Source organism: Myotis daubentonii, chromosome 6 (assembly GCF_963259705.1).
Source record: "Myotis daubentonii chromosome 6, mMyoDau2.1, whole genome shotgun sequence".
NCBI classification, from domain to species: Eukaryota; Metazoa; Chordata; class Mammalia; order Chiroptera; family Vespertilionidae; genus Myotis; species Myotis daubentonii.
This window is the reverse complement of record NC_081845.1, coordinates 55,525,373-55,538,154: the sequence shown is the minus strand read 5'-3', so window position 1 is coordinate 55,538,154 and position 12,782 is coordinate 55,525,373. Positions and strand designations below refer to the sequence as shown.

Genomic DNA, 12,782 nt, shown 5'->3' with positions numbered 1-12,782 from the left:
AATAAACATTATTTTGAAAAAAAGACTCCTTACTCTGGTTTACTGTCTTTATCCTACCCACACTTTTAAGGAAAAGCAAGGCTTAAAGAGAGAAAAAATGCTGTATCTGGATTATCTAAAGAGAAAAAAAGGGTTAAATAAGATTTTCTTCCATTTAAATTATGAAGAAGCAGTGAATCTCCTAAACAATTCATTGCAATCAGAAAGAGGTCAAAAGAAAGGAGTAAAGAGGTAAAGAAGAGATTTATTTACTCTTTTCCTCCCATCTTTTTCTTAGTTATTACCAATTCCCTCACTACTGTTCATTCCTTTTACACCCAGGTTAGTGGATTTCTTAGGGGCAAAGTCTGTGTCTTAATCATCCTTTTATCTCTAGTGCTCAAAGTCACTAAAAGGTAAATTAAGGATTCAGAATCAATAAAGATTTGTTAAACAAATAAAAAGTTCAAATAAGATAGTATTTGCATTTATGGAACTAACTAATTGGTAGGGAAGACAATCATAAACATATAATTTCAAATAAAGTATGGTATATGCTTCAACATATGATCTAATAGGAACACAAAAGAGGAAATGTTCAGATGCACTTGGGGGTCTCAGGTAAGGGTTCATGGGGTGGGCATTTCAAGACCAGCATGTGCAAAAATATAGAGAAATAAAAGAGCATGTGGGTATAATGTGCATATAAATCAACTGGGGATCCTATTAAAATCCAAATTATGATTCATTAAGTCTAGGATAAAGCCTGAGATTCTGTATTTATAACAAGCTTCTAGGTAATGCTGATACAGCTGATCCATATCACAGTTTGAGTAGCAAAAGTTTAGGTCACGAGGTTGGGGAACGTCCGGCTCACAGGCTATAAGGCCCACAAAATCATTTGGTCTGGCCCTGCCAAGGCGTTAGGAGTGAGTTAGTTAAGTGCTTGACCAAATAGAGCAGGCTAATTTTTAAGTTGATAACTTTGTATGGCCTGAAAATTATGTTATAAATATCCAAATGGCCCTTGGCAGAAAAAAGGTTCCCCAGCCCTGGTTTAGGATATCTATGAACAACTCCGTATGTCTGTACCACATGGTTGGAAAGAGGTAAGATCAGGATATGAAGTAAAAGCCTAAGCAAAATATGGTTTAACAGAAACCATTCTGGCCTTAGTAGGCAGTAAGTTGGTGCTCAGGAATTTAAAAAATTAGATTAGCACCATGAAACAATAATCACTAATGAAAGAATTTATAATGGAGAATATAAAGGAAGCCTGAAGTAAGAAAGATAAAGAAGAGGGAAAATAACAAGTAATCATATCCAAATTTTTATACTATTGTACATCTGAAGTTTACTTACGAAATCATCTTCACCTTCAGCTAAACCATAATTAGGTAACATAGCTCCCTCCATGGTGGTACTCTTGAATACTCCTTTAATTTTGCTACCAATTCTGCTGATTCCAAATGATTCTCCTCTTTTTTGAGTGCTCCTAAATATTAAACAAAAGTGTATCAATCACAATCAAATTATCTCAACAGTCTACTGTAAACAACAGTAAAGAAAAATAGTTGTGAAAGTATAGCTAACATAACTTTTCGGATTTCTCTGTCACAGATTGTCTCAACATCTCAAAGCAAAAAGTTTAGAGTTTAAAAATTGAAAGATAACCCTAGTTGGTTTGGCACACTGGATAGAGCCTGTTAACTGAGGTCCCGGGTTCGATTCCAGTCAAGGGCACATGCCTGGGTTGTGGGCTTGATCCCCAATAGGGGGTGTGTAGGAGGCAGCCAATTAATTATTCTCTCTCATCACTGATGTTTCTATCTCTTTCTCCCTCTCCCTTCCTCTCTGAAATCAATAAAGATATATTTTTTAAAATATATTTTATTGATTTTTTACAGAGAGGAAGGGAGAGAGATAGAGAGTTAGAAACATCGATGAGAGAGAAACATCGATCAGCTGCCTCCTGCACATCTCCCACTGGGGATGTGCCTGCAACCCAGGTACATGCCCTTGACCGGAATCGAACCTGGGACCCCTCAGTCCGCAGGCCGACGTTCTATCCACTGAGCCAAACCGGTTTCGGCAATAAAGATATATTTTTAAATGGAAAAATAAATGGAACAATTTATTAACAAACATTTGAAATGTACCTATAACAAACATTTGAAATGTACCTATTTAACTGAACTAAAATGTTTAAAAGATGAGAGCCCCCTAGTGGTACATAGTTCTTATTGCCAGGCATATTTTGAAAGATTTTTTTTTTAATGTGGAAGACAAAGTTCAAAGCAGAATATACATATAGAACTGTACTGCTTAAATAATATCATGTAGAAGAAAAAATATATAAAACTATGACCTTCTAAGTTCATTTTAGACAGAACTTAACAAAAAAAATCAGGTCCTCTATGACTGAAAATGTTCAAGCAAAATTCAACATTATAATCATATTAATACTCAAAAGAAAAATTAATCTTAGTTAACTTCAAAGTAATAACAAGAAAAAAGAAAATGTCAAAGGAAGGGGTTAATAATGCATATAAGAATAAAAGTCAATGTAGCCTAAGAAAGCAGCCTGCTCTGCCATACATATTACTATTAATAAACCAATATATATTGCTTTTGCAATTTTTTCCAAAGTAAGTGTTCTAAAAGTAGAAATAACTGGAAAACAATCACACACAAAATAAGCCAAATTTTCTCCATTACAATCTACTGCTCCAGGTTTCAACAATTAAAAATATAACTTTTATCCAATTTAAAATTTGTTCTCACTGTGTAATACTGCCCTTATAACCGATACCCAAGTAAAAATGACTGTTTTAAAATCCAAGAGATTTAATTTTGAATGCTAATGGATTGCTATTATTTCTACAAGCAATATTACAGAAATAGAAGTAAATTGATCAAGTGTTAACTACACCAGATATATAATAGCATGTGCATGTTATACATGTCTAAGGAGCAAATAAAAACTAATTTTAAACTGTAAAAACTCTAACACTAAGTTAAATATTAAGTGGTAAAAAGGGTACTTAACCTAGATTATTTTAATTAAACAAGCATGGAATTAGTGTTTTTAAAAATCCAGAACTATAACCACAATTCTGATAGAAATGTTTCCAAAAACAAATATAAAAATGTTGACAAAATATTATTAAAATCTAAACATCTAGAATTTAGATAGATTATTCTAGTCTCTAGAATCTAGATAGATTATAAAACAATTGGGCTTTTTGAAATATGACCTATCTCTAAAATATTTCATTTGTGTTTGTGCCCTGAAATACTGTACTTCTTGCTTTAAAAAATGCTTTCAACACAGATAATTCTAAAAGTAATTTAGCAAAATCAGTAACAAAACAAAACAGAGTCAATAACCTTGAAAAGCTAGATAATGGCTCTATCATTTTATTTTTACACTGACATTTTTATTTTATGATAACATAAGAGTATGCTGCTATTTCAAACAGGAAAGTAGAGGTTCATTTTTAAAAGATATCCCAATTAGCTGATATAAAGGCAGTAATGGTACAGTGGTTCATTATTCTCATTTTTAGATCTACTCAGATTGGTTTGGGTGCACTTTCGGACTTAAGTAACTTATACAGAAAAGAATCACATGCTGTCTCAAGACTTACCGAAAATCATCCAAACTGAGGCTACCTCTGCAATAACAGATATGGTAGATTATATAAGGAAAGGAGAGAGAGAAAGCCCAGATATTAAACAGGTTCCACTTTAGAATGCAAAACAAAAGTTAAAAGCTTTAAAAGGTACACAGATGGATAGCATTCACCTTTGCAAAGGGAAGGAATTCTTATGAATAACAAGATAAAGAAAAGAAAAAGTACAAGGACTGCTTGGGGCGGGGAGAGACTTGAGAGTGTGAATTCTAGATCATTAAAAAGTAGTTCTCAAAAACTCAGTATGTCAGAAAATAATTCTGTATATTTTGCCCTCATTTAGGCATACCACTTGTTTGATACTGTGGAAAGTATGCAGAGGCTAAGCCAGCAAAAGCTTAGCACAACCTGTATTTCCCAGCATGAAATTCATGTCCATATTAGATATAATTATACATGCTTCACATGTTTTTAGTTTGCACATTTTAAAATGTATGTTTTCAGCTATGAAGCAAGATTAACAAAAGATCTCTAAATATTTTTTAAGTTGTGCATTGAGTATGGAATTAAACAATATAAATTAAAATTTTATTTTTAAGATACAATGAAATAGAATGTAGACAAAAAAGATGAATGTTTTAGATATTTTAAGTCATTTAACAGCAAATTGGCAATGCTACTTTAAATTTTCAATGAAAGAATGTAAAGAAAGTCTTGCCCAGTTGGTGTGGCTCAGTGGTTGAGTGGCGACCAGGAGGTCATAGTTCGATTCCAGGTTAGGGCACATGCCCGGAATTATGGGATCAATCCCCAGTAGGGGGCATGCAGGAGGCAGCAATCAATGATTCTCTCTCATCACTGATGTGTCTAGCCTTCTCTCCCTTTCCCTTCCTCTCTCTAAAATCATAAAAACGGATTTTTTTTTTAAAAAGACTCTTTTACTTATTCTATATAAATAGGTAAATGAATCCTTAAGCATAAGACTGAAATTATTAGAGTCAGATTAATATCAAGAAAAACTTACTTTATTTTAAAAGACCATAATCAGTGCCCAGAATGAAAAGAACCCATATTTTCTTGTTTGTTTTATATTTTAAAGCCAGCAAAATTAGCGCATTAGTAAGTTGAAGACACCCAGGTGTTCTCAAAGTGGCAAAGAAAGCTTTCCATCTCTGAAATTAAGATCCTGATTCAGACTTAGCTATTCAATGGGCTAATAAGACCAAAGAACCACTCCACCTTAAATGGTCCTATAAAACAATTTCAGCAAGCTTAATATCCTAGTATAGACTCCAAATATCCTAAGTCTATAAATGGCAAAATTTCACCTACTTCTCAAGTGATGCTGGGAAATTTGATAAAAGGTTAGAAAGAGTATTCAAATGAAAGAAGAGGCACATGAGTTGAGTAAAGAATGCTATTTTAATTAGCATGGATGAGATTTCTGTTAAATAAAGTCAATGTTTCATGACTGTAATATATAAATTCTTAGGAAAGAGAAGTGATATCGTTACAAAGAATCATAAAGATATTTTCCACCTTCCAGAAAAGCTATTACATGTATACTATTTGTATTGAGGCATTATGTAAGAATTAAATTCAACATTCTAAAAAATGCAATATATCTACAACCTCCCCATGGCTAAGATTTTCATATTTTTCTTTGCGCTATCTATAAAACTATTCCATTTTATATCTACTTTCTCTTTGTACCACATTTCCAATTTATTTATATATTTATTAGATCCTTGCTCAGATAAACTAGAAGTTGTTGAGCAATGTGAGTACATTATAGAAATATGGATTTGATATCTGTGTCAATTTTGTACATACTCCAATTTAAGTACAAATCGAGGTATTATTTAGTTTATAAATGGATACAGCTTTTCTCTTCTGTTATCTTTCTTTAGGTCATTTAACTGCACCCTTACATTTCTAGAGAGCCAGAAGGGAAAGGCAGAAAAACCCTCTGCTTTTCTAATCAGTAAGTACTCTAATAAAAAGCACTCACTGCCAGGAGTTGAGGGGGACTACCGTCTAAAACTGAGTTATCTATGGATTTCATTTGTGCATGCAGTCCATAGTCACCAATAAAGCACGCAATCAAACACTAATATGTATTAACTATGAGATAACAAGGCAATGGTGTGTATCTTGTTAAAGTTTTCTAAAAGAATTTCAGGCATTCTGTTGCTGCATGTAGTACAGCTCTACAGTTCCTTAGTCAAATGTCTTGTCTACTTATATAGCAACAGAACCACATACTCACAGAAAAACAGCTAATAAAGAAAATCATGCTATCACAGAATGATTAGCATCGACAAGCACAAAAACAAAATAATACATGTGATTAAATATACCTACCTGTTGAATTTTGAATTGCGTGTTGGTGATTCTGCACCTCTTAAAAGTTGTCTGAAATACTTCAAAAATAATTGTGATTTATTAAACTAATATTTAATACTGAAATATGCTACTTTACCATACTACTTTCCAGTATAAAGAAAACGTTATTTAAATCAAGTGAATACAACCACAGTCAAATAGAGTAAGGATTAAAATATTGCAAATAGAGATATTTAGGCCATTTGATTTCCACAGGTCTACAAATAATGTATATACAAGAATGGAGTTTCTATTTCACGGAAGTACCACAAAGCCACTCAGGCATTTGGCAATCTACCTCGTCATATATATATATATATATATATATATATATATATATATATATATATATATATATATTATTTTGATATTAAAAATTGTTTTTAGAAATAACTTCTAATCTCCATTAAGTTATATAGTAAAAAAGAATATTCACTTTCTTAATTAATCATTTTATTTTTCTGTTTATTTTGTTATTTGAATCACTCATCGAATCATATCAAAGCCACTACATAAGTTTTATAGAAAAATTCTCAAACAAGATTAATATTTTGACTTACCTCATCACTGTGGCAGAACATAGGAGTAAACACATTCTCCAACAGAGACAGTACATGTTCATATGCTTCAAAAAGACATCTCATAGTTTGAAGTTTCACAACATCTATATAGGGGCCTTCAGCAACTATTTTAAAAAATTATATTGTAGAAATTGTTTATAATTATATATTAGTTTAAAATTCATGACAGTGAGATAGCATACAAACATGTTTTATGGAAAATCTACTGTAAGGTATAAAAATCGCACTAGAATGAGGAATTAGAACAACCAAACTCCAGTTCTGGCAAGTATTAGTTTCTTCATCAAAGCTTTCATCTAGTTAGTAAAGTAGGACAATGATGCCTGTGAATCTCACACAGTGTTGCAGTAATAAAGTATATGAGAAAACTAAAAAGCTATAGAATTCAGTCTCATCATCTTTGACTTACTTTTTTGAATCTCTTCTACAATGAAGGGATCAAATCGAATTTTGTCAATACTTTCATCCAAACAATATGTTTTATAAATTTTCTGCAACTCCTCATGAAGAGACAGCATTTCATCATTTGATAACTCTGGTCGCAAAATTCTATCATTGAATTCCTCTAGCAAATTAGGAAAGAGTAAGAAAAAAATGAATTATTTTAATATATAACTATTCATACAAACTTCATGTTCCCAGTCTAATGGTAATCAATATTAAAAGCAGCAATTATAAACAAACTGTTCATTTTAAACTTCTAAAAAGACTTAATTGGGAGTAAAATCACTGCTCAGATGAAAGAAAAACTCAGACAAATATTTTATAGACTAAGATAAAATATATAAACACTTGCATAGCAATAAAACTTTTCTAGAATTTAGAATAGTAAATACCTTCCTAAAATTTCATTTTAATTTTTATTTTAACCTAAATTTTTCTTTAAAGAACATTATGTATTAATTTCTTATTCGAAGTGTCTTTAACATTTTAAAATCTGATTCACTAAATAACAGTGAAAATTAAGGTATTGGGTTTTTTTTTAATTCCAGTCAAGTTTGGGGGTTTTTTTGTGTGTTTTTTTAAATATATATTTTTGTTGATTTCAGAGATGAAGAGGGGGAGGGAGAGAGAGAGAAAGAAAGAGAGAGAGAGAGAGAGAGAGAGAGAGAGAGAGAGAGAGAGAGAGAGAGAAACATCAATGATAAGAGAGAATCATTGATCGGCTGCCTCCTGTATGAGTCCACAACCCAAGCATGTGCCCTGACCGGGAATCAAACCATGACCTCCTGTTTCATAGTTCAGTGCTCAACTATTGAGCCATGCCAGCCTGGCCAGTCAAGTTTTTAAACAATATTTCCTTCCACCATGAAGGTTACAGACTAGAGATGGAGCTGAGAATCTGAACAAACGAATCTTTTTTCTTATACTTAAATTTTTAAAACAACATTTTGAAGAGAAATTATTCATTAAAAGATAATCCTTTGCCCTCGCTGGTTTGGCTCAATGGATAGAGCATCGGCCCACGGACTGAAGGGTTCGATTCCGGTCAGGGGCATGTACCTTGGTTGCAGGCTCGATCCCCAGTGGGGGTTGTGCAGGAGGCAGCTGATAGATGTTTCTAACTCTCTAACCTTTTCCCTTCCTCTCTATAAAAATCAAATAAAATATGTTTTCTTTAAAAGATAATCCTTTTATAGTCCATACAGTGTCTTGTAAATCCAATAATGCAAGATGTTATAGAGCTTAAAATAAAAATGAAGCATTTTTTAATTTGATCATTAAATCAAAATAATCCTTAATGAAAACTGTAACAGTGCTATTCATATAGGCTAATGATTGAGTATATTATTTTCATTATACTTAATCTTTAGTTTTTTTCTGATAATAGAATTTGGTTTCAGTCAGTTATGGATTATGCCCCAATCTAGAAAGAGTGGACACTTGAAAGACAGCTCTTAGAATATCTAATAAATAAAAGGTGGTACCATGATAGATGACAACTACAACATCTTATCTGATCTCAATATTAAAAAACATAAAAATGACTTTAGAAAGTACGCAGGTAAGCCTCACCCACAGTCAGGCAAATTTGCAAGACATGTACTGCTCCTTCTTGTTTCAGAAAGTTCATAAAACGGAATAAGAGATCTTGCTGCTCTCTGATTTGCTTCAATTCTAATTTCAGCACCTAGATACAATATGGGAGGAAGAGTCAATTAAGGCTATGTAAATATGTAGTAAAATTGTATCCAAAGTAATATAAGTTATTGTTGAAAATACTTACAGATGGCTTTTTATTTCTAGGTTCTGCAAATTTTTGCAAGAATGGAACCAAAGGGGAAGGTGGTTCAGTTGCTTTTTCAGGCTTTGAAGAAAGAGAATTAATTAATTAAAATTGTCATTGATTTGACAGATGTGAATCAAAATTCACATGATATGAAGTGTTTGCTAATATGTTAAATACTCACTGGACTGTCAACTATGAAGATGATAAGCAAATGATTCACAGTATCCTAATAAAAAATCATAAACACAGGTCAGAACAATTCCATTACTAATTCTGTTTAGAATTCTTATAGCTTTTATCATATTACGAAAGTTTCTAGAAAATTAAGGAACAAATGAAGCAATAGCACAGTGTTTGTGTACTTATGTAATACAGAGGGACTTTTAAAAAATCTGCAATGGCCCTGACCGGTTTGGCTCAGTGGACAGAGCATCAGCCTGTGGACTCAAGGGTCCCAGGTTCGATTCCGGTCAGGGGCAGGTGCCTTGGTTGCGGGCACATCCCTGGTGGGGAGTGTGCAGGAGGCAGCTGATCGATATTTCTCTCTCATCAATGTTTCTAACTCTCTGTCCCTCTCCCTTCCTCTCTGTAGAAAATCAGTAAAGTATATTTAAAAAAATAAATAAATAAAATAAAAAAATAATTAAAAATCTGCAATGCATGATCTCACCTTTTGTGAAAATGAACAAAGAAAAGTTTTCTGACTTTGGTGTTTAAAATGTTTATAAAATATTCGTTTCTTCAAAATCTTACTAGATCAAAAACAAAAGCAACTCAAGTGTATAACAAGGAATGGATGAGTAAGCAAAATGTTTTATTTTCCTACAATGGAATATTACTCAGCCTTGAAAAGGAAGGAAATTTCTATATATGCTACAACATGGATGAACTTTGAGGACATTATTGTTAAATGAAATAAACCAATCACAGAAAGACAATTACTACATGATTCCACTTAAATGAGGTATATGGAGTAGTCAAATTCAGAAACAGGAAGTCGCATGAGGTCACCAGGGGCTAGAGGGATGGAGGGAGGAATGACGAATTATTGTTTAATGGGTGTAGAGCAGGGGTCCTCAAACTTTTTAAACAGGGGGCTAGTTCACTGTCCCTCAGACTGTTGGAGGGCCGGACTATAGTTTAAAAAAAAACTATGAACAAATTCCTATGCACACTGCACATATCTTATTTTGAAGTAAAAAAACAAAACGGGAACAAATACAGTATTTGTATTTGCATGTGGCCCGCGGGCCATAGTTTGAGGACCCCTGGTGTAGAGTTTGTTTTATAAAATGAAAAAAAGTTGTGAAAATGGGTAGTAGTGATGGATGCTCAACATTATGTACTTACTACTACTACTGCATATATAAAAACATTTAAGATGATAAATTTTAAATGCAATTAAAGAAAAAAAATTTAAGACTTACTGGATCAGCTAGAAAATCCAAAGAAGGAAGAAACACAGATCCTGAGAGGATCTCTCTTAAAAGTAAAGTCAAGGATCTAGAAAAAGAAACAATGGTGTATACAGTTAGTGATTTACATCAGTTCTTACGTGGGAATCTTGCAAAATGCAAACTAGGATTCAGCAGGTCTGGAGTGTGTCCCAAGATTCTGCAGTTCTAACAGGCTCCCAGGTGATGCTTATGCTACTGATTTACAGGCGACACTTGGAGCCCTTAATTGGCTAAAAGAGAATACTACTTAAGAGAAAAAAAGCATTTCCTTAGCAGGAAGGACTTAGGTAAGCATTAGAAAACATTTTCTGCCTTGGAATATTATTTTGTAATTGTTAACACTTAAGAATAATATTATAAATTAATCAATTTAAAGTAAAAACATTTTAATTAATATGTTAAAATAAATTTTTAAATTTATTAAAATGAAAATTTGTAATAAAATAAAGTAACATTTAAAGTACATCTGAAAAAAATAAGCCATGGTTTCTGCTCTAAGGATTATCAGGGTAAGATTAATGAGGTAATTTATGGAATAATCTAAATATTCTCATACCAGATCAAGGGAGGACGTATCAAATAACATCTAACTATTCTTCCCAGGTGGACACCTTAAAACCCAAATTTGTCTGTACAGTTTGTTCAAATTGTTGCTCCCAGTGAGTCATTATGTACATGTCTTTAAAAAGAAACATCAATCTCGGACATTTCTCATAGCAATTTTTTGTTCTGATATATTGCCTTGGGCAAGGAAAACAAAAGAAAAAATAAATGGGACTATATCAAACTAAAAAGTTTTTGCACAGCCCTGGCTGGTTTGGTCAGTAGATAGAGCATCAGCCTGTGGACTAAAGGTTCTCGGGTTCAATTCTGGTAAAGGGCACATGCCCAGGTTGTGGGCTTGATCCCCAGTGGGGGGCATGCAGGAGGCAGCCAATCAATGATTCTCTCTCATCACTGATGTTTCTATCTCTCTCTCTCTCTTCCTCTCTGAAATCAATAAAAATATTTTTTTAAAAAAAAGTTTTTGCACAGCAAAAGAAACCATCAACAAAATGAAAAGACAACCCACTGAATGAGAGAACATATTCTCCAAAGATACATCTGATAAGGGATTCATATCCTAAAAATATATAAAGAACTTACAAAATTCAACACCAAAAAAACAAATTAAAAAATGGGCAACGGACCTTGTTGGTGTGGCTCAGTTGGTTGAGCACTGTCCCATGCACCAAAAGATCACAGGTTTGATTCCCAGCCAGAGCACATGCCCAGGCTGCAGGCTCCATCCCCAGTGAGGGGGTGTGGAGGAGACAGCCAATAAGTGATCCTCTCTCATCATTCATGTTTTCATGTTTCCATCTCTCTCTTCCTCTCTCTGAAATCAATAGAAATGTATTATCTGACATTTTAAATAAAAGACCTGATAAATTATATTTTTAAATAAAGTATTCATGTCATAGACTAACCTCAAGTTTCAGTGTACTCCTACTATGCTTAAGAATAGCAATATTCATATGGCATGGTTGCAAATACTGCTGACATTTTCCAGGCTATTTATACCTGCAGTCTGTTGCTTTAGGAGGCAAAACATAAGGAAAAAGCAGTTCAGTAAGTTTCCTTAAATAGTGTAATTCATCCCTTCGACTCCTCAAGGCCACATGAAGCTCTGGACCATATTCTTCTAATGCCGCTTGCTGTAAAAACTCTGTATTTTCCACTATAAATATAGATAGAAAATAAATATTTAAATAATTTAATCAAAATTAAATTACTTCAGCCATTTCCACTAACAAAAAAATCATTTAACATAGTCATTCCTTCCCTAGTCATTCCTTTCCTAGCCCTCCTTTCTTCCCATTATGTATTCTACTGAGAAATTTTTTACAACCAGAATGTAAAAAAGTAATTTTCCTTTTGGCTAGAAGTTTTTAAATTTTGCAATTAAAAAAACCTTTCCTCCTTGGCAAATAAGAATTTGAACTATGTTACTACTATACAAATCATAGTAAACAAAAGCAAATGTTTTTTAAAAAGTGGAAAAAAACTAAGGAAAACATTTTCTAGCATACCCAAAGCTTTTGTTATAAAATGTGCATCCTCTGCAAATACAAAAAAAAACAACAACAAAAAAAAAACCTTAATATTCTTATTGTCTCTGTTTTCACACCAAATTCATTCAGGTAATCCTTTAATGTAATTATTGTATAGAAAATGGCTTCCTTGGTAAAATTCTGTATCTTATGCCCAAAATTTTGTATCTTATCTTAAAGACACAAAAGTACAGAACTCTGTAAAGGTGGACTCCATGAATAGATAGATTACTTAATAAATACTAACTGATGATAAAAGCTATATTAACATAAAGTTTTCTTAAAAGGTCAAGCATTAAACCAATATTTTAAAACTTGAAAGTAATTGTATTGCTACTCCTTTTTACAGCCTTCAAAAGCCGAGGAGAAAATGCTTTCCCTTATCTGCATTTCGTGCCAAGTTTTAAAATCATAGAGTCTGG

General features: G+C 32.8%; 1 protein-coding gene across 13 annotated transcripts in view; it reads right to left on the bottom strand.

Moving 5' to 3' along the window:
* The window catches only part of SNX14 (sorting nexin 14), a 72,461-nt gene that overhangs the window by 24,246 nt on the left and 35,433 nt on the right, over positions 1 to 12,782 (bottom strand). For 8 of the 13 annotated variants that reach the window (XM_059701055.1, XM_059701051.1, XM_059701043.1 and 5 more), the window contains 10 exons: positions 11,831 to 11,987; positions 10,238 to 10,313; positions 8,992 to 9,036; positions 8,808 to 8,888; positions 8,597 to 8,711; positions 6,990 to 7,145; positions 6,560 to 6,684; positions 5,979 to 6,037; positions 3,630 to 3,656; positions 1,342 to 1,474 (listed from right to left, as the gene is read on the bottom strand). In XM_059701055.1, coding sequence (XP_059557038.1) covers positions 1,342 to 1,474; positions 3,630 to 3,656; positions 5,979 to 6,037; positions 6,560 to 6,684; positions 6,990 to 7,145; positions 8,597 to 8,711; positions 8,808 to 8,888; positions 8,992 to 9,036; positions 10,238 to 10,313; positions 11,831 to 11,987 — 974 coding nt within the window. The remainder of the gene's footprint in view (positions 1 to 1,341; positions 1,475 to 3,629; positions 3,657 to 5,978; positions 6,038 to 6,559; positions 6,685 to 6,989; positions 7,146 to 8,596; positions 8,712 to 8,807; positions 8,889 to 8,991; positions 9,037 to 10,237; positions 10,314 to 11,830; positions 11,988 to 12,782) is intronic. The other 5 variants (XM_059701048.1, XM_059701049.1, XM_059701050.1 and 2 more) reach the window with 2 other exon arrangements.